The sequence below is a fragment of the Danio rerio genome, chromosome 7 (genome assembly GCF_049306965.1).
Source record: "Danio rerio strain Tuebingen ecotype United States chromosome 7, GRCz12tu, whole genome shotgun sequence".
NCBI lineage: Eukaryota > Metazoa > Chordata > Actinopteri > Cypriniformes > Danionidae > Danio > Danio rerio.
Genome location: NC_133182.1, coordinates 57,452,249 through 57,476,046, shown reverse-complemented (window position 1 = coordinate 57,476,046; position 23,798 = coordinate 57,452,249). Strand labels below are relative to the sequence as shown.

Below are 23,798 nucleotides of genomic sequence, written 5' to 3'. Positions count from 1 at the left end.
AATTTAGTTTGTTGAGCGCAAAGGTTTGTTTCAAAACTATTTCTAAATTCAGTTCTAAAACAATAGTAATGAAGTGTGGTCAAAGAACTGTCATAGCCAACACACATCTTGTTCTTATGCCCCATATGGTGATACATTCGTCTCCAACGTCCACATGTTGAACATTTTGCTTGAAATGTGCTAATAGTTTGTGTTTGAAGGTTTTGAATTGATTTTTCATAGGTTTATGAAAAATCTTACTGAAAATTTATACTATACCATTTCAGAGATTTAACATTGAAGGTCTGATCTGATAAACTACATGATGAGTATAGTAATATTCTGAGAAGAGAGAAGAAGAAGAAACTTAAATATGATTTCTGTATACTTGCTTTGCCAAGACATAATTAATTTTAATCTCTGGAAAAAAAAGGCATATTCTTCTGGACGCTCATGTGCATGTGTTTTGATGTATATTTTTTCCCCCGCTGTGCTCCTCATAGCAGTGTTGTGTTTCTCTTCAGCGGAGAGCATTGGTGACCCTCACTGGTTTTACTGCAGTCATTTTGTGCTTTACTCACTGAGCCACATTAATAACCTGCTGGAGCATGTGGGGGAAAAAGGCTGCTTCCTTAATGAGGAGCTTCGGCAGGCTCGCGGGATAGTCAATGCCCTGCTCAAGAAGGCTGAAATTGTGTCTCAAAAGCACACTTCCCAAAGGTCAGCACCTTCCCTACTGCAGCTACTCTTATTGTAAATGAATGAGAAATACATGAGATAAACTGGTTTGTTGCAATAATAAGCAGATGATTTTATTTATTTATTTATTTTTGTTTCAGCCAACCAGTAGTTCAAGTACAGAAGAAGAAGCAGGGCTGGTGGTTGCCCTGGTGGTTTCTGTTCATCGGCTGGTTTCTGCTTTTTGTCATGAGTGGTATTTCCACCTTCTTCACACTGCTTTATGGCTTCCAGTATGGAAGAGAATCCTCTATCCAGTGGGTGGTCACTCTTTCATTATCACTGGTCCAAAGCATCTTCATCATGCAACCTCTTAAGGTATGAACTATGAAACATGTTCTTTTTCTTAGGCTAACTTTTTAGGTTAAGGAATAAAACCAAAAAAAAAAGCAGACTAATAAGAACAAGCTACCCCTAAAATAATGAATATCCTGGAACACAAATGGAATTTGTATTATTTGTTCATGCAATAATAACATACCTTTTAGTTACTTGTTATGTCCTTGTGATAATGGACGGATGGATGGATAGATGGATAGATAGATAAATAGATAGACAGACAGACAGACAGACAGACAGGCAGGCAGGCAGGCAGATCATTTCATGTCTTTAGTTGAAATTTGGAATATTGTTCAATGCACTTATAGAAAGTTATGCTGGACTAAATGTAGTTTCTGTTGAAACTCACATAGATGTACTCAAAATAATTGCTACATATTTGCAACGATATTGTATACAATTTAGCATTTAATTTTTAATAACACATTAGAGTTAAATTAAATGTGTTTTATTAGTGTTGTTTTAATTACAAAATAAAACAATTACATTTTTAAACAATTACAGTGAAGTAAAGCTATACTCAAATTATAATTTTAAAAGTCTTTATATGTGCATTAGTAGCTTTTGTCAGTATTATTTTTAAGTACAATTGCAAAAAGTCAGAATTATGAGCAATCAGAGTGGCAAGAAATGTAACCGTAACGGCCTGAGGTCCTGTTTACACTAATATGTTGGTTTTAAAATGGTGTTTAAAATGAAAATGAACCACGTCCACACTGCCGTTTCACACAGCATTTCTGAACAGATCTGTCTACACTGCTGAAAACGCACGTAACACATGCAGTGTATGCGCGCATCTGAGCTCCAGGCAGTCAGCAGGTGCTTTGAGCATAGAAGCTCTACGTAAAAGCTGTGCACGTCGGACGATTCATCAAGAATCTACCGCTGGATCTAAACTCACTATATTTATTAAATGTGATCTTTAATTAATCTTGTCACTATCTAACAACATATTCCCTGACTTTGGTCTTTTGAATCTACTGTTCTCAGGTAATGTTGTTTGGCTGAGCGCAAAGATAAGTTAATATAAGAATTTATGTAACCACATGCACTAATTCTGCACATTTGACTGATTGCTTGCCTTTATTTTCCTATATTGTATAAACTTATTGTATGTTATACTTTTATAATGGCCCTTATTGATTATTAAAACTTTTATTCAGCAAAAGAGAGAATATGTTTTGTATTTTTTACTGAAAATGAAAGGAGGCAGTTTTGTTATAGGCTTTTGCACTGATCTGCCTGTCAATCTGCTCCATCTATCCCTCACTCGTGAACAAAACCCCAAGATACTTGAACTCCTCCACCTGGAGTAAGAACTTTCCTCCAACCTGTAGATGGCAAACCACCTTTTTTTCCGGTGGAGCACCATGGCTTCGGACTTGGAAGTGCTGATTCTCATCCCAGCCGCGTCACACTCAGCAGCAAACTGCCCCAGTGCATGCTAAAGGTCCATGTTCGAGGAAGCCTACAGAACAACATCGTCTGTGAATAACAGAGATGAAATCCTGTGGTCCCCAAACCAGACCCCCTCCAGCCCAAGGCTGCGCTTTGAAATTCTGTCAACATAAATTAGGAACAGATTTGGTGACAAAGGGCAGCCCCGCCGGAGTCCAAAATGCACTGGAAACAAGTTTGACTTATTGCCGGCAATGTGAACCAAACTCACGGACCAGACAGCCCTTAACAGGCCGCCTTTGATCCTTACTCCTGGAGCACCCTCCACAAAATCCCACAAGGGACATTGGTCAAATTCTTTCTCCAAATCCTCAAAACACAGGTGGACTGGATAGGCATACTCCCATAACCCCCTAAAGCACTCTGGTGAGGGTATAAAGCTGGTCCAATGTACTACGACCTGGACCAAAACCGCATTGTTCCTCCTGGATCCTCGGTTTAACCATTGGCCGGATGCACCCCTCCAGTACCCTGGCATAGGCGGAGGAGTGTGATCCCCCTCTAGTTGGAGCACACCCTCCAGTCCCTTTACTTAAAAATGGGAACCACCACCCCAGTTGCCCAGTCCAGAGGTACTGTCCCCAACGTCCATAAGAGTGTGTTTTTTTTTCATTTAATACAATGTACTTTCATTAGAGTCAGCAGCGCACACACAAATGTTGTGTTGCCCATAGTGAACACATCCTAATCTGACATATAAGAAAGGGACAAAGATGAATAAAATTATAATAGCAATTTTCTAGCACAAAAAAAAAAAAATGTTTGTGAATGAGGTTTTTGGTTCCTTTTCTGGACTTTGATCATTTCGTGGTCATTGCTTTAAATGAAGGATGAGAGAGCTCTCAGATTTACTCGAAAATATCTTCACTTGTGTTCAAAAGATAAAAGAAGGTTTTAGGTAATTGAAATGATATGAGGGTGAGTGATTATGACAGAATATCTGTTTTGGGTGAACTAACAGTTTAACAATGACCTCCTTCTGTCTGACCTTACTAATGTAGTAACAGTGGAGATCTGATGTGTTATTTATATGTTGTTCTGGGTGTCAGGTGATTTTTGTGGCCATCTTCTTCGCCATGATTCTGAGGCCTGTGGCAGTAGAGAACAATGAGGAGGTGGAGCTGCTCCTGCAGGGTGAGAACATTCACACCAACATTTATTTTAAAACTTGTTTTTTTGAACACTTCTCGTCCAGGGGTGTGTTTCCCAAAACCATCTTTAGCAAACTAAGGTCGCAAGTTCTGTCATTACAAACATAGTTTGTTAATTTGGCGTTTCCCAAATCCATCGCTCCAACGAACATTGACAAAACTGCTTCGCAAACTTGAGCATGTGAAACTACACCTCTGGAGCTGTAGTTAGAAACATAGTTCCTGGCTGTGTTCTGTTCCCACTTATCCCCCCATGCCCTATTCATTTAGAACATTCTAACATTCAAAGTTGGATTTATTAAAACTAAAAAGCATTAAGGTCACCTCTCTTAGGTGTAGTTTGCTTTCAAAGTATTTTTACAGTTCAGTTTTAAAAATCGTCATGTCTACAATTGCGCTCCCTTCGCAGTGCACTTAGAAAACATTGATGTCATTTTGAACACAGCCTCATGGCGAAAGCTATAGGTGACCAATCACTTATTCATTTATTAACTTTTCGCCTTCGTCCCTTTATTAATCTGGGGTCGCCACAGCTGAATTAACCGCCAACTTATCCAGCACGTTTTAGCAGCAGATGCCCTTCCAACCGCAACCCATCACTGGGAAACCCACACACACTCATTCGCACACACACACATACACTATGGACAATTTAGCCCACCCAATTCACCTGTACCGCATGTCTTTGGACTGTGGGGGAAACCGGAGGACCCGGAGGAAACCCACGCGAATGCAGGGAGAACATGCAAACTCCACACAGAAACGATGGGGTTGCCCTCTAAAGAAGTTGTTACTCCTCCCCGTTTAGAGCATCATTATGGGCGTTTTATGTTTTAACTAAAGTGGTTCAAGCGATGGATCTAATACAGAGAAAATACAGGTTTTGGGAAACACTCGTCACTACATCGTTCTTTTCCCAAAGGATGCATTGTTCAGCTGCGAGTTACGTCGTTGTTTGGGAAACGCACCCCTGACTGGTGTTTTCATTTATTTACAGAAAAATGATTTCCACTATAGACCATTTTAATGTGGCGATGTTGTCACTGGCCAATAAACATTTCCTGCTTGTTGTCAAACTATTTCATAACTGTATCAAGAGACAATTCAATCATATATTAATGTTAAAACTGCTATCATAACATTATTTATCAATATGTAGACTTTTTTGGATTCTTGGAAGCTATGAAAATTAAAATGCACCTAACCCTAACTTCTTAGATAGAAGTTCAAATTATACATAGTGTTGATCTTAAGAGCTCTTCACTACAGGTCAGTCTGGATACAAACTTGTGACCCGGTGACCTCTTTTCATCCTTTTCTTTAATTAACCTATGAAAGCAATGAATGGTTCTTTTGTTAAAGTTAACCAGTGACTTAAAAATTTACTCATCTGTTAGGATTTAATCTCAAGTTATCAAAACCTTGTTACCAGTCACACCAGAGATCTTGTATTACAGGGCACATTTAAGTCTGAGTAAAATCCATCCCTACAATAGTATTGAACATTATGCTAATGTTTAGGTGAATGATGTACAATACAGTTTGTACATTAATATTTTCTGTCTTTCAACCGCTTTTACAGAGCAAAAGGAGAAATGCGAGGAGTACTCTGGCAAATCATTATGCTGAATATTCAAAACAAACTAACTAAAGAGGAGGATTTGGACGAGCTGGATTTGTGAAGTCATCAAACTCACCCAACTTTATTCTAGCTTTGGTGTTGGGAACAGAAGATGCGGTTTTCAGAACTATTCATGAATTCTGTTGTAGAATTTATTTTTATGTTAATATTCAAGACAGCTATATGTACAGAAGTTTACTGAATTTAACAAACTCTGTTTTAGTCTACACTGGTGTAGTAGCAATGGTCAATAGTTCAGAACACTTTTTTGTTTTTTGGTTTGTTTTTTTTTATCAAATCAATAAACAAAAGTGAGTTTTTCCCTAATAAATCATGCCAGTAAAGTCATCTGAAAAATAAAAAGTTGTCAGCTATTAAACTAAGATATGACTATATATGAATATATTTACATTCTGGTGGTCAGTATCATTCTAGAGATGCTTATTTTTATGTGACTAGAAGAGCGTATTCTCACTCATATTTCGCTTGGTGTTTTGTAGTTGTGTGTCTGCTGTAATTGTTGAGCTTTGCTTAGTGTCATCTCAGTCTGTCAATCTAGATTATTAAAAACGTTGAATCACTATTCTTTCAACTCTATGAAATTAATTTTAGACATTCCATACAATGTGTTTTAATATGCCTCCAATAAAAATCTATTTTGCAGTCCTTCTCAGTGTCAATCAAGATGTATTTGACAATGTCCTTTTTATTAAGTCATATACAAAGTATACACTCTACTGGTACAAAAAGTACGCACTTTTAGATTACAGCAGAGGTGTCAAACGTATGGCCCAAGGGCCGGATCAGGCCCGCAAACGGGTTTAATCAGGTCCACGAGATGATTCTGTAAAGTATAAAAATGAGCTGTAATAAAAATACATGTAAATAAATAAATAGGCGACGCAGTGGCGCAGTAGGTAGTGCTGTCGCCTTACAGCAAGAAGGTCATGGTTTGAGCCTCGGCTGGGTCAGTTGGCGTTTCTGTGTGGAGTTTGCATATTGTCTCCGCGTTCGCGTGGGATTCCTCCGGGTGCTCCGGTTTCCCACACAATCCAAAGAAATGCAGTACAGGTGAATTGGGTAGGCTAAATTGTCTGAATGAGTGTGTATGGATGTTTCCCAGAGATGTGTTACAGCTGGAAGGGCTGCGCAAAACATATGCTGGATAAGTTGGTGGTTCATTCCGCTGTGGCGACCTCAGATTAATAAAGGGACTAATTCAGGAAGAAAATAAATGAATGATTAAAAAAAAAAAAGGCTTTTCTTTGTACCACAAGTCTCTCCCGAAGCACACGTTAATGACAGTGACCCAGTATGTGAAAATCTAGCTGGAGTCATTTTTTATTTATGTATTTTTGTAATTTACAGTTTTCTACATGTATTTAATATTAACTGAGTAAAACCATGTCAACAACTGAATCACAGGGAAATGAATGACTATTGTTAAACTATCTCAGAGTTAGATTTGGCCTGATTTTTTACACACTGAGTGTCAAATTGTAATTTGTAAAAAAGATGTGGTTCATATTCCAATGCAATATTATGATTTGTTTGTTAAGGATAAGTCAGGCACATAAGCATTAATTTATTACATGAAAAATAGTATTTGATACATTAATAAACAACATAATGCTCAAGTAAAGAAAATAAACTAGTAAATTGCAACTTTCCATATTTTAAATTAGTAATAGGCTATTTGAAAACTTTACTAGCAAATGTATGTAGCTAGTTTATGTAGGCCTATGTGCTGTTCTTTGTTTGTTTATTCAGATGGCAAAGTTAGTTAGTGTCGTCAGCAGTACTCTTTCAGTGTTTAAAGACAGAATTTACTCAAATGATTTCTAAGTTACTAAAGTTTACCGTACATTATCATCACTACAATATTATAGACTGAAAGATCCGCTGTAAATGCTGCTCTACGAGTGTAAAGATGTAAACACCGCAACTAAACTATTACCATTGTGTAGAATGTTTGCCGCATTTTGTGACAGAAATAACACACCGCTTTCTGACGCTACCTACCGAGTGCATCTATGTTACAGAAAAATGCGGAGGTTTTTTTCTATTCGCCGTGCGGTATCAAACGTTGCATTAAAACTACACTCTTCCAGCAGTTCCTTGTACGCAATATCTAGTTTGTCATGGGGGACATGCAAAAAAATGTTCCTGAATGAAAGTGAAAGTGCCAAACTGCAGTTAAAGTCCATGTATTAATAATTTGGCAAACTATTCGATAACTGATGCCTTTGTAAACAGTCACTGTCTTTCTCCCCTGCATCTGTGTGTTTGTTTTGCCTGGATATAAATCAGCGTGTGTCCAAACAGAAACTTCCACTTTCATGCAAAACCTTCCATCTTTCCCTCCCCCGACACTCCCACCTAAACAGAACTGGACACGCCCATTTTCCTCCCTTTTTCCAAATAAAGATCTGAAAACACCCTGCTGAAACAGGGGGGGTTTCGTAGCCCTTTTATTTTTTACATTTATGGTTCATATAAAATATAAAAATATTGTAGTTATATAAACGCTTCCCTCTGATCATGCAAGGATCATAATACATTGCACATTTGGTTTATTATAAAACACCACGTAAACCTTGTTAATTATTATTATTATTATCATTATTAGCCTATTATTATTATTATTTAGGCCTACAGTAGCTCGGAAACAATCATGCAAACCAGGTGCTGCTCGGACATGGCTATCTTTGCTCAGCATCAGGTGCACAGCAGCAAAAAGTTTGGCAGCGAACCAGACCTTATTTTAATGACAAATGTGTCTAATAACACAACTTATTTACTTTTTTTGTTAAGCATATGCAATAAATGTAAGCCTATTAACTGATCAAATGACAGAATATGTAACTTAGTTTATATATATAATGAAATATTAGGTGCTGGCCAGCAGAGGACTACTAGTTTGAAAGCAAAGTCATGAGCTCAGATTTGGTTGACCAAATTTAAGTCTTTTCTGTTTTCCAACCCTAAACAAAAAGATGTAAAAAAAAAAAAAAAAAAACGCAAATAGAGCCAAAATCTGTTTTTTTTTTTGTTTTTGTTTTTTTGTGATTAAAAAAAAAAAAAAAAAACAGAAAAGCAGCCGTTTGCTTAGTTTTCTTTTTTTGTTTGAAAACAGACATGGAAAGGACAGAAGATACCCTGATTATACTGTGCTCCTGTTAGGACAGAGGGGACGAAGCTATGATTTTGAAATATAGAAAATTTGAGCTCGTTCTGTAGTTTTGATCTGTGTGCCTGACAGATTTTGATCATTAATTGAATCATTTAACATGTTTCTTCAGCATTGAGTAACTATGGGAAGTGCACATAGTCTTACATACTTTTGTACACATGCCAAAACACATGGCATTTCCTTTTATGAACAAAATACTCATCTGTGTGTGATCTCATTTGAGGATTGAGCCACAATATATAAAATATAACACCTCAAATCAGTCAGTATTAGTTGTATCACTGCGCCCTCTAGTGGCTGTAAATGGTAAAATCAAACCCTATTTCACAAAAACTTTAGAAATTGATTCATTAAACCGTGATATCGTAATTTATACCTTCATTTAATCTTTGATTATTTGGTTAAAAAAACAGGAAGATTATGAGCAAATAGAATTTATTACATGGAATCAGATATGTTTTTAATTCAGATAAAATAAGTATCAAACACACCCAAACATTGCCAGATTTGTGTTCAGATGATTTAAGGGCGAAAACAAAACACAAAATAGTGTTATAAAGTTAAAGCAAACCATTTATATAAAACCTACTATACAAGCCTCCTTACTCTTCAAAACAAACGTAAGACTCATACATAGTCAATTCTAACAAACAAACAAAGTCGATACTAAATGATAAAACCCTCACCATAGAGAAGAATTAACTAGTGTACAAGCTGACAGAGGGAGCAGTGAAAGAGCAAGGCCACGGTGGAAGAGAAGGAAACTAAGGCAAACTCAGTGCAGAAAACACTAGAAACTGGAGACCAAACACTACGAGTGAGAATCAAATGAAGAAAGGCTGACATTTGGAGTTTCTCAAAACGCTCACAGACTTCACCACATTAACAGAACAAAAAACGAATGTTAGGACATTCTGTGCTCAGCTCACATCAGAAACAAGCAACCTTTGGTGTTCAGGTGAGAAATGCAGCACTATTCTTCACATTCCCTCAAATGTAACGTCTGAATGGTGTTCGGTCAATAGCAGAAGAAAAGCTGAGTCACTCTGAAAAACAACTGCGATCCACGAACACATAATCCATGACATCATACGGTCTTACGCAGGTTCAGTCATTCAAAAGAGTTCATTACATAGATCTGGGTGTAAATAAGGGCCAACAGGTTCTACCTGCTTTGCCTACAGGAGTCATACAGATTTCTGATTTGCTTGGGGAAATCTTTTAGACTTTTTCTTAAAACTGGGGAAAGTTAAGAGACATTTCATAATAATAGTCAGCTTATATAATGGATATATGCGCAGTCACTATAATTGAACTACTTTTAGCTGTCAGCAAGTCCCTCTATGCAAAGTGCTCCTCAATTTAAAAGATTTCTGTCAGTAGTCCATCATGTTTACCTAAAGGTCTGAAGTGAGTTTGTAGAAATATCTGATACTGCCATTCAAAAGTGTCTCCATCATTCCTTCTGTTAAATAACTAATATTATAATACACCTTCACCTGAAGAGAAGAGCTGTGAATATGGATTGAACTGTTCGAGCAATGTGTTCTGATGTGATCTGGATCTGTTTAGGTCTTCTTCTTGAGCTCCTCAAAGCGTCGCGACAGGTCATCAAAGTCGATGTCTTCTGAGGTGTTGGCCTTCGCTCCGAAAGAGGATGCTGGGAGTGTGTCTGGAACAGACGGAAGTTCGGGAAGGGTGGAGTTGTCATAGACCTGACCAGCTGGAGTCGGACCTGCAGAGAAAATAGAGAATCATTAAAAGAATATTATCATACCATTTGAAATAAAATCCGATTAGGATAGAGCACATACCTGGGATGACCTGGGAAGGATCAGAGGGTTTAATACACAACTCATCGATCTTAAAAAAAGATATGAAGACATGTTAACAACTACCAATACATTCACAACGCTACCGCTGCAACTATATAAATATATTAAATACATATTTGATCAAAATAAAATAAAACTGTTAGTCTAAAATGATCCAGCTGTGAGTAATGATGGAGCAGTGCATTGTGGGTTAGAACAGACACCCTTGTGAGCCCTTCAATGAATAGCGTCATTTATAAAAAGGTGCATTTGATGATGCTAAATATGAATGTGTGAATGTCACCCAGAAATGATCTATAAAACATTCATGCCCACAAAAATATGTGTAACCCTGGACCACAAAACCTGTTGCATGGGTATTTATTGAATAAATACAACCTGACAAAGGTATTATCATCAATCCCAGTTGTAAGAGCAACAAATAACAACTTGACTTCTAGTTGATCATTAGGAAAAGTGGCAGATGGTAGATTTAGATTCAGATGAATCATCTGTTAAATTGCATCCCAAATTTCAATCATCACAAATACTGCACAAGACCTATTAGAACCCACATGGAGCCAAGATTCTCACAGAAATCAGTCAAGTTTGTTGAAGGAAAAACCATGGTTTGGGGTTACATTCAGTAAGGGGGAGTGTGAGAGATCTGCAGAGTGGATGGCAACATCAACAATCTGAGGTTCCACAAGACATTTGTGCTGCCCATTACATTACAAACCACAGGAGAGGGCGTACTCTTCAGCAGGATAGAACTCCTTCTCATACTTCAGCCTCCACATCAAAGCTTCAGAAAGCAAAGACGGTCAAGGTGCTGCAGAATTGGACTGATCAGTCACCAGACATAAACATTATTGAGCAAGTCTGGAGTCCAAAGAATCTTGATGAACTCTGGGAGTCCTGCAAGAACACTCTCTTTGCCATCCCTGATTACTAATTATTAATTATCAAATAAATATTATTCGAGTCATTGCAGAGATGTATAGATGCAGTCCTCCAAGACTTAACATTCTATAGTGTTCATTATTTCTGTTTAGTGACAAGACTTTTGTCTGAGCAAAGTCAGACCTAACTGTCCTAATTAAAGAATTAAAAATCAAAGCATGATCACATTTTATTGTGGTAAAATAATCGTAATTAAGAGGCCTTTGTCTTACATATTAGCCACTTCTGATACCAAATGATCAACCAGAAGTCAACTATTTGATGTTCTTAACTTGGATAGGCAACAAAACTTTTGTCAGGTAGTGAATATACTGAACAGGACAAAATTATTAGATTATTAAGTAAAGACCATATTCCATGATGATGTTGGGCAACACTTTATTTTGATGGGTTATTTGAGTATTAGTAGACTGTCTGCGTAGTATCTGTTGATACTGCTCAATTAACAGACAAACTGACTATAAGAAAGTTAGGAAATAACATGTGAACTTACACTAACCCTAACCCCAGCATAACAGTCTGCTTATAATCAAATCAAAATAAAGTGTGACCTGATGTTGTGTAAATTACTGTATATATAGAGACTAGTGTTTTGAGAAGTAAAATGTATTGTTAATACTGCTTCTCAGAATTTAAATGGCTTTGAACCCTCAGTTTGCAGATTTTTAAATATTGTCCTAACAAATAACATATCAATGGAAGACACTTATGACTGATTTTGTAGTCCAAGGTGACAATATTACATGATTTTTTTTAATACTAAGCACATATTCATGTTAGTTTGTGAAATAATGTGAATAATTCATGTGTCGGACGGAATCCTAATGACTTGTAATGAAAGTAATGTACAATCAAATGCAATCACACAAGCACTTTATAAATGAGGCCCCTGTTGTCAGTATGGTTGTTGTTAGCTTTTCTACAACCATCTTATGCAGGATTTTTGGGGTGAATGCTTCAAGGTAAATTCCAAGTAAAATAGGTCAAGACATTTTCATTACATAACATTTGACCCTTTTAGCATTTTTCATCTGACTTTCTTCAAGACGTAGTTCAGTTGTTGTAGAACTATCTGCAATCGTGATATTATTACAAAAGGATACCATTTTGGTTAATCTTCAGAGGACAAATTAACATGTTTTTATGAACCAGGATACATTCCTGTTCCTCTACTTAAAGTCTAAGGAACCAAAATTGAACGATCCAAAAATGTTTAAATGTGTTATGAAGCAAATCCTACTCTCCATGAATAGAGATGTATGGATAATTTTGTGAAGACATATGATAACACTCTACATACTGATTGACACATATGCATTATTGCTGTTTACACTAGTGCAGTTTTGTTTTAAAAAGGTGTTTTAGAATGAAAAGGCTTCTTGTCCAGAATGATGTTTATATTCAGAAAACCGATCTCCACCCATGCAATACGTGATATCATTTACACTCTGAACATTCGCATATTTTGTTAACATTTAGACTTGCAGTCTATCCAATGTGAGATGCTTGACAAATCAGGGAGCAATAGTCAAGATGACCAATCAGAGAGCAACTGCGGATAGCTATGCCTTCGTTTGCCAAAGTCTGTATTTTAGTCCATCTAGCAAATTGTAACACTAGCATTTCTCTACTAAAATGGTGTCTTTTGCATTTTCAAAATGCTCTATTTTTCGAGTTAAAATGCTGGCATTATGTTGACGCCTTGTTTAACTCCAAGAAAAATAAAAAGGCTTTATTGTAGATGGCACCATAGTGTACATCACATACAGTAAAACAGAGGTTTTCTTGAGTGTGACAAACATAAGCTTCTGTATTACTTTATGTGATTTGCTTAATGCAAATAAAAAACTAAATATGTCCAACACATTAAGCGATTAAATCTTTTCACAAGACTTATCCAATTGTCTGAATCATGTGCATTCTCACATCATGTACATCCTCCTCATGACCTTTCTGAATCTCTCCCCCTACTGAATCAAAGTTCTGACGATCTGGACTTTTAGTTGCGGAAAGTGAAGCCTCTTAGGTTTTATAAAAAATATCTTCATTTGTGTTCTGAAAATAAACCAACTTCCTATGGGTTTGAACTGACATGGGTCTGGAGTGAGTATATTAATGCAAGAATTATCAGGTTTGGTTGAACTATCTAAAACACTTGAAAGCATTCCCCCCAAAAATGTAGCATTTTGATGGTCTGTAGCACATGCCGGTGGAGGCTCCCTGAACCGGAATAAACTGCTCTTTCCTTGCGTGGTGAACAGGTCGTCTCCATCTGTCTGGAAGGGTGGAGGTGCGGAACACATGCACTTACAGACTCATAAGTTGGCGGGCAGCTGGGCAGCTGAGGAGGCTGTCCTCCTCTCATCGGAGCCTGGAAGTTGCTAAAGCCATCATAGGTGCCAACAGGACCATTAAAGGGCTCCTGAAGAGGAAAGACATTGATTTGAAACTCATTTTGCAGCTAAACAACTTAATGAGCTCTATAAACACTGACTTTTAATTTTCAGTCAGCCAGCCCAATCGCTTCTGATGAACTGTTAACTGTCATTACAAAATTACCTTGTTTGATCCTCACTGCTAGATAGATATATGATATTAAGGGCCTACTCACACTATGGCATCCGTACCATGCCCAGGCCCGTTTCCTGGATCGTTTGAGAAGTGTGAGTGCGCTGAATCGGGCTCAAGCACGATTCACTTGGCCGGCCCTGGCCCGGTTGGAAGAGGTGTGCCTGAGCCCGGTTCACTTGGGCTTTGGCACGGTACGCTTGTGTGTGAATGCCAAAGCCCGAAACTGAAAGCGAGACGTGACTTTTAAGGGACTGTTTCATATGGATTTATTAATAATTCTTACTGTTCAGTGAACGCAAACTGCCGTAGTTTATTAAAGATGCAAACTCCTCACTGCCCGTTTGTGGTGTGAGCACAGGCCGTCGGGGGACACGGGAGGGGGGACAAGCGTGCTTTGGCCCGGTTCGAGGCAACTGTACCTAGTGTGAGTATAGCCTAAGTAGGTCTCAGGCAGACAAGAAACACTGCATTACATTCCATGCTTCCCCGTCTTGTAATGCAGTGTAATGCATTTTTTATTTAATGCCATGTCAACAAGCACAGCTATATTCATGGCAAGAATATTTCAATGTATATATATACACAATTAAAAATCAACAAACAAATGAACACATTTATCAAATACAATTTTTAGCACTAATAAATTATAAAAATTCAAAAACTTTTCCTGGTGTCACTTTGTTAAAAATGTTCTTAAGAGAGTTCATTTCATAAAAACGTCTTATTGAATCATTAAAAGCAGGACAGTCCAGTAAAATGTGTAATACTGTAAGAGGAATTTCCCTACCATGTCTTTAAAATATGAACATTTATTTTACCCCAGAATTTTCAACAGAGTTTCTAGCCTGCTGACCCTGCATTTACACAGTCACGGTCTTATTTTACGATTGAACAACTAAATGAATGCGTAAGTCTATTTAAATGATTGTATTTTAATTACATTGCAACATCAATGCTATAAAAGAAACCTTGTGAAAATGAAAATAGTCTCATTAACCTTTCACCAGAAGTTAATCAATGGCTAAAAAATACTAGCTGTGCATATAGCCCATTAGATTTAACTAGATGTTTGGCTTACAGCTCCTTTGGGCGGTGGGTAGTTGAAAGCTGTGGGCATGGGCATTGGCATTGGCATGGGCATAGGCATGCCCATGGCAGGGGCAGTGAATCCTCCTCCTCCACCACCACCTCCACCAGCTCCAGGCTTCTTGAAGTCACTGTCCACATCAATCAGATCAGCCTCTTCACCAGGACACACCTCCGGCTGTGAACATGAGGGGAGTTTCAAACCTGAGCTTGTAGAGATGATCAAGTTACAAAGGAAGAGGAAATTCTTACCCGAACCATGGCATCTGGTTCATAGGGAACATTGTAGTTTTTGGCGATCTCAATGAGGTAACGTTCCACCAAAATCTTGGGAGGAGCCTCCACGCTCAGCTTGTGCATAAGCTACAGAAACAAGGGTTAATGAGTGATATTACTACAGTGTGCATCTACAGGATGATACTATGAATATGGATTGGCTCCTGCATTCTTTTTTTCCCCACCAGAAATTATTCAGTGGTGACCTACAGAAGTATGTGCACAGGGGTGTAGCATTTCTTCACAAAGAGACATGGTAAACTAATGGCCTGTCATGTGTACTCCAGCTTTTTAAGACATTGTCATAGATCCATGTGAATGAAGTTTAATTCGACAATATTGTCTTCTGTATGCAAAACGTTTATAAAAACACAAATAACTTTGTTAATGTGCACTGATGTCAAACAAACAGAACCTTTTACTTTTAGCTAAGTCCAAATAGAATCTGCAGCCACAGAAAACTGAGCTTTCTGGAGATTTTTGAGCCGATCTATTAAATTCATTTATGCAAATGTGTGTAAATATATATTTATTCAGTTTTTATATTAATTTGCATTTAATATTATTTAATAATGTGCAAATGTCTTTAATTATATTAATGAGCAATACAATTTGTAAAGGAATATATTCTATCTATAAAAACATTACATAACAATAACAACATTTCTTCCTCATAATAAGAACTGATTTTTCACTCTAAAATAGGAAAAATAACTTTAAATGCTTCTCTGAGAGACATTTTTGAAAATAATCCATGAAAGTGCTCTTAGTATACACAATACTTGTTTAATAGTCTTTAAAATTCCACATTCCAACAAAATTTTTTATGGTGAGAGAAGAATTTTCAAGTTAAACGGTTTCAGATTGGAGGGATGAATTCCTCAGAAAGCCGCAGTTTTTCTTTTTTTTTTTTTTTTTTTTTACAAAACTCTGCAATTGGAAATTGAAAAAACATTTGCAGATTACTCAGAGGCATTGATGACAGAATAATAAAATTTCAAAACAATTATTATAACGTTTTCACAAACATAAAACACTATTGGGTCATTTCCCCCACCTCAAAACAATCGTTTCATCATACCCTATCATTAACTGTTCCAATCTGGTTTGTCCTACACAGCTTTCCATACTCTTTGCTGTATTTGGCACAGAGCTGGTCTGAAACCTGTGAAGGGGAAAATATAAAAAGAATTCATGATCACATTACAGCCTATGAAACAAATTAAAAACAGACACAAACTATACTCACAATCTTCAGCTCTGCTACTTCTGATTGTAGGCGAGGAGCTGCCCAGATGAGTGTGGACACTGCCTCCTGTAGACCCGGATCCAGTTCTCTAGGAACAGAATACTCGTATTAATGTAAGAGTGCATAAAGACACTGTTTTTAAATAATTTGTGATGCATCAAATGGACATTTTGACCAAAGTGACAACTCTGATCTGGAAATCTATTTGATCTGGAGGCTAATAACAGATATTCAGGCCGATAAACACAAATCCTGATACATTTTTTTTAGTTCAGTTTCCTAATTAAAAGAACACTTAATTAGGACAAAAACAGGCTACCTTTACAAGTTCCTTAAAACTAAACAGTGGAGTTTTACCATTTTTAAGCACACACAGCCAGTTTTCAGGTCAGTCGGGAGCACTTTTAGCTTAGCTTAGCATTGATCATTGAATCAGATTAGACTTTTAGCATGTCGCTCAAAAATGAGTTCTGATCATTTTTCTATTTAAAGTTTGACTATTCTGTAGTTATATTGTGTACCAAGACTCAGAGAAGATTGAAAATTTGCCATTTTCTAGGTTGATTTGGCTAGGAACTATACTCTCATTCTGGTACAGTAATAATGTAACTTTGCTGCTGTACCATGGCTGCAGCAGGCACAATGATATTATGCACAATGATATTAAATGGCAGTTACCTAGCTAAGTGCTATTTTCTGCTGCGGCATAATATAATTGCGCCTGCTGCAGCGAAGGTACGGTAGCAAATTTCCTTGATTATTACACCAGAATAGTTTAGTTCCTAGCCATATCAGCCAAAAAAATAACAACTTCTCATTTTACATCAGTCCTAGGACACAATGTAACTGAGCAATTCCATGCAAATGTCAACCTTACCATGAAAAAAATTCAATTTTAGTCAAAATAGCAAAACTGCTTCTGCATTTTTTGTATAGGCTGGTATTTTACAGTACTTTAAAATTACTCAAAATTGTTTTTTTTTCAGTGTTTTCAAACAATTACATTTGATTTACCAAAGTCACACAAGTGGCAATTTCACATCCGTCACATCCATAACAGAAAGATGTCACATCCATAACGACTATTTTCCCTCATAAATGCAAAATTGTAAATTCAAATAAAAGCAATCATGTTTGTTCTATAAAGAGCCAACTCTTATCCTTTTGATTAGCACTGTTTCTTTTGGATTGTACAGTTAAATTCACAGAATTTCTACAAAGCATGTTGTATACTGTAAACTTGCAGACTTTTTTGTCACATCCATAACACATGTTTTTTTCTCTCATTTAAAATATAAAAAATGTTTACAGATTGATATTTTTCTGCTCCCACAACTCTGTGGCTAGTTGTTTTGAAAAATATAAAGAGATGTTTTAATATAATGCTATATTGTTATATAATGTTATATAATGTAGGGTCTGTCTGCGGACTGCATGATTTTGGTGTAAAATAAAGGTGGCATAGACGGCAAGATGGCACTTTACATTAGTTATTATCGTCTACACCTAGTCCACAGCTAAATCCAACCATCATAGATATTAACGTCTACACCTACCCCAAACCTAAACCCAACCATCACAGTTATTAACATCTACACCTACTTCATCCCTAAACCCAACCATCACAGTTATTAACGTCTACACCTACTCTAACCCTTAACCCAACCATCACAGTTATTAATGTCTACACCTACTCTAACCCTTAACCCAACCATAACAGTTATTAACGTCTACACCTACTATAAACTTTAACCCAACCATCACAGTTATTAACGTCTACACCTACTCTAACCCTTAACCCAACCATCACAGTTATTAATGTCTACACCTACTCTAACTCTTAACCCAACCATCACAGTTATTAACATCTACACCTACTCTAACCCTTAACCCAACCATCACTGTTATTAACGTCTACACCTACTCTAACCCTTAACCCAACCATCACAGTTATTAACATCTACACCTACTCCACACCTAAACCCAACCATCACAGTTATTAACATCTACACCTACTCTAACCCTTAACCCAACCATCACAGTTATTAACATCTACACCTACTCCACACCTAAACCCAACCATCACAGTTATTAACATCTATACCTACTCCAAACCTAAACCCAACCATCACAGTTATTAACATCTACACCTACTCCAAACCTAAACCCAACCATCACAGTTAGTAACATCTACACCTACTCCAAACCTAAACCCAACCAACACAGTTATTAACGTCTACACCTACTCCAAACCTAAACCCAACCATCACAGTTATTAACATCTACACCTACTCCAAACCTAAACCCAACCATCACAGTTATTAACATCTACACCTACTCCAAACCTAAACCCAACCATCACAGTTATTAACATCTACACCTACTCCAAACCTAAACCCAACCATCACAGTTATTAACATCTACACCTACTCCATCCCTTAACCCAACCATCACAGTTATTAACGTCTACACCTACTCCAAACCTAAACCCAACCAACACAGTTATTAACGTCTACACCTACTCCATCCCTTAACCCAACCATCACAGTTATTAACGTCTACACCTACTGTAATCCTAAACCCAACCATCATAATTTTAAACGTACAGATGTGAGCTGTAAGCCTTGGTGCATTCACCATTGTACATCATTGTACGACGCAGAGTAGGATAACTGTCATGACAAAATGGATGAACAAGGCAACGAGTGGAGTTGCATGGTGGAGTTGCTAAATGAATGTATATAATAATAATATATCAATTTAACAGGTTGTGGATAAATAAGGGAAAAAAAAACTCATGAAAACATTTGATGAAAATCTTGCCATCTTTCCACCAGCAAGATCCCATTGTGACATCTCGCATGGTTCAATAGGATCTTGATAGTTGCGCCTAACATACGGTCTAACGTACCCTAAACTTATGCCCCTGTCTTGCAGTCCACAGACAGATACACTTGGAATATTCAAGCTGCTAATGGTCTTATCTGGTGACCTGGTGATAGGCTGAATAGATTCAGAAACTCTAGACTTGTAAAAGTGGAGTGTTCCTATAACAAATCAACTGCCAACAAACATTAAAAACTTTTTTTTATCCAAAATCATTCAGAAATGACAATTCTGAAATCCTCTTTCTCCAAGGTGAAAAAATAAATCCCACGTTTCTTGCATTATAAATTCATCTACTTTAAGGTGCATGTCTGCTGTGCAGCATCATGTCGAAGGCAACAATTAAAACTCTCAATGCCAGCAAAATCCATCTAAATTCTATAAATAATCAATAATATATCTGCTGATTATATATTTTTGGGTGAGTAGCGACAACTTTAAAATAAAGAATTGATTAGCTAATACCAATATAGTAACCAAACTATTGTGCATCACCAAAATGAATAAAATTAATAGTGTTACTCACTTCATTGACTGAATTAGGCCAAAGCGGGTGAGCAGCAGATCACAGTATAACTCAAGGATTTCCATGGCCTCGACCAAATAATCCTCTCTGATGATGTGCTCGACTCGGATCCTCGCACGCTCATCTTTGCCTGCTGACAAGTAGTCTGCAATTTCCTTGCGAGCCTTCTGGGCCAACTCGGCTAAAATCAGATCAAATTCCTTCAATTAGCTCACTTTTGAAAGCTTTTACGTTTTTAACTATGTGGTGGACAACCCAAACTTACTTTTCTTCTTCTCCAGAAGTTTAAGGCGGTTTATGACCAGCCTGAGATTGACACGAAGTCTCTCGGATTTGAACCCTCCACCGAGCATGATGGAGCTCTGTTTATGAATAACAAAAGCCTGATATCTTTATCAGATAAAACAAAAACATCCAACTGAATATAGGTCATATAGGTATATTTATTAATAACACTGGATATTTATTGATGTTGGAGATTTGTGTTGGAGATACGCCACCTGCTTGGTGAGTGACGTCACTGCTACATCAATAGAACACTATTATGAGACACCTGATTCATTATAGCTACACCCAACGAAGAGGGTAATATAAAAACGGTATGAATTATAAAAGTAGTCTATAATGTCGCCAACAGCAAAAAGCAGTAGCAGTACAATAATATCTGATCCAAATACACTGGTTCTGTACTGAATGACTCATATTCCACGATATTTACATACAGTACTACTAAATTCTACCATCTAAGATTACTACACAAAATATATGGATATATATGGATATATGGATACTACAAAAATATATATGGATATACTTTTTCATCGGTTTCACTAGTATTTCTTCAGAAATATTTGTACATTCGATCATCTTGTTGACTGATGCTGACTGTTTGACAAAACAAAACACAACCGAGAGCTAACGTTACAGTAGCTGACAAACACCAATTAAAATATTGTTTAGATGTTTTTAAATTGAATAATCTATACTGGACTCTTAATTTTATAATAATAAAACCCGTTTTGGAGTTTTCTGATTGTTCAAACCAGGAAGAGACTTGGACTAGCGGCTAACTTAGAGGAGCTAATTCTCGGAAGTAAACAAAAACCACAAACAACAAGCATTCATAAAAAGTTCGTGAATGCCTAGCTGTACAAAACGCACAAGAAACGTGATATTTACATGTGAATTCCTCCTCAGACGTTGGCGAACGGTCGGTTTCGATCAGGTTGGTTGGGCGACTTCTCACTTAGCATTCACTTCCGTGTTGGATGTGACTTCATTCATGACGCTCCACGTCACATGATTGCCGGTGAATGAAGGGAAACCCCCGTCACTCGGGTGGGCAAATCACATGTCTTCGGTGACGTGATGTTTATGATATTTAGGTAGACGATCAGGTGAACGAAAAACACCTCCACCAGTCACTACTCCAAAAATAAGCAAGTTTTTCTTTCGTCAGAATAAAGGCTAAGACTGTTGTACTAAAACAGAACACTTTACATTATAAAAAATAAGTTAGTGACGTAACGTAAACTTAATAGATAAAAAATAGCTTATATGTATATTTCTGTAGACATAAATTGTCATGATTTTACTTCAGGTCTTGTTTTATATCGAGCACGTCATCATGATTGTTTGTATCGAGACTATTTTATTGAGCCATGCTGTGGAGTAGCACAGTACCTGCGTGAGTCGTTATATATCCATAAACAGAGAAGAAGTAGCTCCGGCAACAATGTTCCTCCGCAAGAAGCATGCAGATGCAATTTTATGTATTAACCGCTAGAGCGCATAAACCCATAATACACACTGCTGTTTCAAGATAACCACACACACCAAAGTAATAAAAAAACACTATGAAGTATTAATGCCAGAAATAATGAATTACACCACAATTTAAAGACATTTAAAGTGGTTATGAGAGTCATTCTATTTATATAAAATGTTTTCAGAGGCCTCGCCATATCTTTCCATCAATTCTCTATAGTTCTCTGTTGCAGTGATTGAGAGTTAATCTTAGCACCTGGAGCCTGGGAAACATGACTTTTTACATTGTTTTTGTTCTAAATGTTTGACACACAATATAATAATAACAATTCCTTATATTTAAATAGCACTTTTCTTGACACTCAAAATGCTTCACACAATTTGGAATCTCCTCATCCACTACCAGTGTGCAGCATCCACCTGGATGATGCAACGGCAGCCATATTGCACCAGATCGCCCATCAACTGATTGGTGGAGAGGAGATAGAGTGATACAGCCAATTATGGTATGGGAAGGTTAAGAGGCCATAAGAGACAGGACAGAGGCCAGTGGGCAGATTTGGCCAGGATGCCGGTGTTAAACCCCTACTCTTTTTTTGAAGGACATCCTTGGATTTTTAATGACCACAGAGAGTCAGGACCTTGGTTTAACGTCTCATTCGAAAGATGGCGCTCACTGAGCAGTATAGAGTATGTTATACAATTTAGCAGCATTTTACCTGACAACATTTGGCTTTAAAAAACAAAACAAACCATGATGGTCTAGATCAGGGGTGCCCAAACTCGGTCCTGAAGGGCCGGTGTCCTGCGAAGTTTAGATCCAACCCAATCAGACACACTAGCACTAGCTAATCAAACTCTCACTAGGCTTTCTGGAAACATCCTTGCAGGTGTGTAGAGGCTAGTTGGAGCAAAAATCTGCAGGGCCCTGTTTTTCAAAAGGTTTAACCTGGATAATATTGATCCAGATTTAGTAAACCTTTTATTGCAGTCTGTGATCATGTAATCCATTTCCCTTCTAGACAGTTTTTCAAAGCAACATTGAATTGGACCAATCTGATCCAGACAGGAACTTTTCAGGATCACTAAATCTGGATAACCAGTGCTCAAACAGGATAGGAAATCAGAATGTAGAACTTTAGATATGTAAAGAGCAACATGTAGAATAGAAAGTGTGGGCTCAATATAACTTTATCTTTATTTGAAATAAAATACACATTAAAAAATAAATAAATAACAAGAAAAATCCCACCCCAACCTCTTCTAACAGTCGCTAATCTGAGATCTACAACACAAACACTGTACATTGAAGATATTTATAACAAATTTCAAATATAGATGTATTGAATTTAAAAAAAGACTTGGTTAATTTCAAAAACTCCACAATAATTTCAGACTTTCTCAACTAATGTGGAGACCAGCTTGACTGAGCGTAGCCTTTAGGAGGCGAATCTCAAGTCTGGCCTTGGTTTGCTGCAGTTTTCAGAGTCAGTTGTTCCTCATCCAGACGAAGCTGTGCTTCTGCCTTTCAGTCTTGTTGAAAGTAATTTAAAAAATCAGCGATTGCCATTCTTTGCCTTGTTCGTAGCCTGACAGATGAACAAATACAATTAAAACCTTATGAATTCATTGGAGATCTAAGATACTGCATGATCCATATATAGTATTATTTGATACATTTCTAAAGTTTTCATTACATTTTAGCCATCAAGTCCACCCTTCTAAGTGATCCAAATCCTACAAAAAAGGTCAGAAAAACCCAATCTAAAGGTTTATCTGGATCAAAACGAAGATTGAATTACGTGATCTAATCCAATTATGTTATCGTTTTTTGAAAAAAAAAAAAACATTTTCAAGATTTGATCCAATCCGTTATCTAAAACCCTAGTGGATTACTTTTAAAAAACCAGGCCCTGGACACCGGCCTTTCAGGACTGAGTTTGGACACCCCTGGTCAAGATTAGGGGTTTCCAAACTTTTCAGTCCGCGACCCCCAAAATAACAATGCCAGTGACTTGCGACCCCCAATATCCTCTGAGTTTGCAAAAGACTTGCATGCAATGGCGAACACACACCAATACACCCAAGTCTATTCTTCACTTAATTTTTTTAAATGTATGTCAGTGCTGTAAATGTGCCAGAAAGTTTAACCTGGTGTTATAAAATCAAGCTCCTGCATTT

At 37.2% G+C, this 23,798-nt stretch overlaps 2 protein-coding genes across 7 annotated transcripts in view; one reads left to right on the top strand and one right to left on the bottom strand.

Moving 5' to 3' along the window:
* Positions 1-5,952, top strand: part of pkd1l3 (polycystic kidney disease 1-like 3) — a 29,745-nt gene extending 23,793 nt beyond the window's left edge. For both annotated transcript variants that reach the window (XM_073907361.1, XM_021477985.2), the window contains 4 exons: positions 504-699; positions 819-1,035; positions 3,564-3,648; positions 5,248-5,952. In XM_073907361.1, the coding sequence (XP_073763462.1) occupies positions 504-699; positions 819-1,035; positions 3,564-3,648; positions 5,248-5,294 (545 nt within the window). In that variant the 3' untranslated portion in view covers positions 5,295-5,952. The remainder of the gene's footprint in view (positions 1-503; positions 700-818; positions 1,036-3,563; positions 3,649-5,247) is intronic.
* A 2,945-nt stretch (positions 5,953-8,897) lies between these two features.
* ist1 (IST1 factor associated with ESCRT-III) lies at positions 8,898-21,134 on the bottom strand. Of its 5 annotated transcripts, none has more exons than NM_212585.2 (10): positions 21,030-21,134; positions 20,116-20,212; positions 19,851-20,031; positions 16,439-16,526; positions 16,271-16,354; positions 15,166-15,276; positions 14,906-15,091; positions 13,568-13,678; positions 10,294-10,342; positions 8,898-10,214 (listed from the first exon to the last, which is right to left on the bottom strand). In NM_212585.2, exons 2-10 carry the CDS (start codon positions 20,201-20,203, stop codon positions 10,048-10,050), a joined length of 1,065 nt encoding a protein of 354 aa, NP_997750.1. In that variant the 5' UTR covers positions 20,204-20,212; positions 21,030-21,134; the 3' UTR covers positions 8,898-10,047. The 5 variants fall into 5 exon arrangements, with proteins under 5 accessions (NP_997750.1, NP_001315438.1, XP_021333070.1 ...); NM_001328509.1 differs by having other exon boundaries at positions 10,294-10,303; XM_021477395.2 differs by having other exon boundaries at positions 21,012-21,122.
* Positions 21,135-23,798: the final 2,664 nt, after the last annotated feature.

What these genes read in the sequence shown, in the direction of transcription:
- ist1 (NM_212585.2), bottom strand. Translation starts at nt 20,203, where the DNA reads ATGCTCGGTGGAGGGTTCAAATCCGAGAGACTTCGTGTCAATCTCAGG. An exon ending in TTGGAACAGTTAATGATAGG is followed by an intron (nt 15,277 to 16,270) that starts GTATGATGAAAC and finishes TTGTTTCTGTAG; the next exon opens with CTTATGCACAAGCTGAGCGT. An exon ending in TCCTTCCCAGGTCATCCCAG is followed by an intron (nt 10,215 to 10,293) that starts GTATGTGCTCTA and finishes TTTTCTCTGCAG; the next exon opens with GTCCGACTCCAGCTGGTCAG.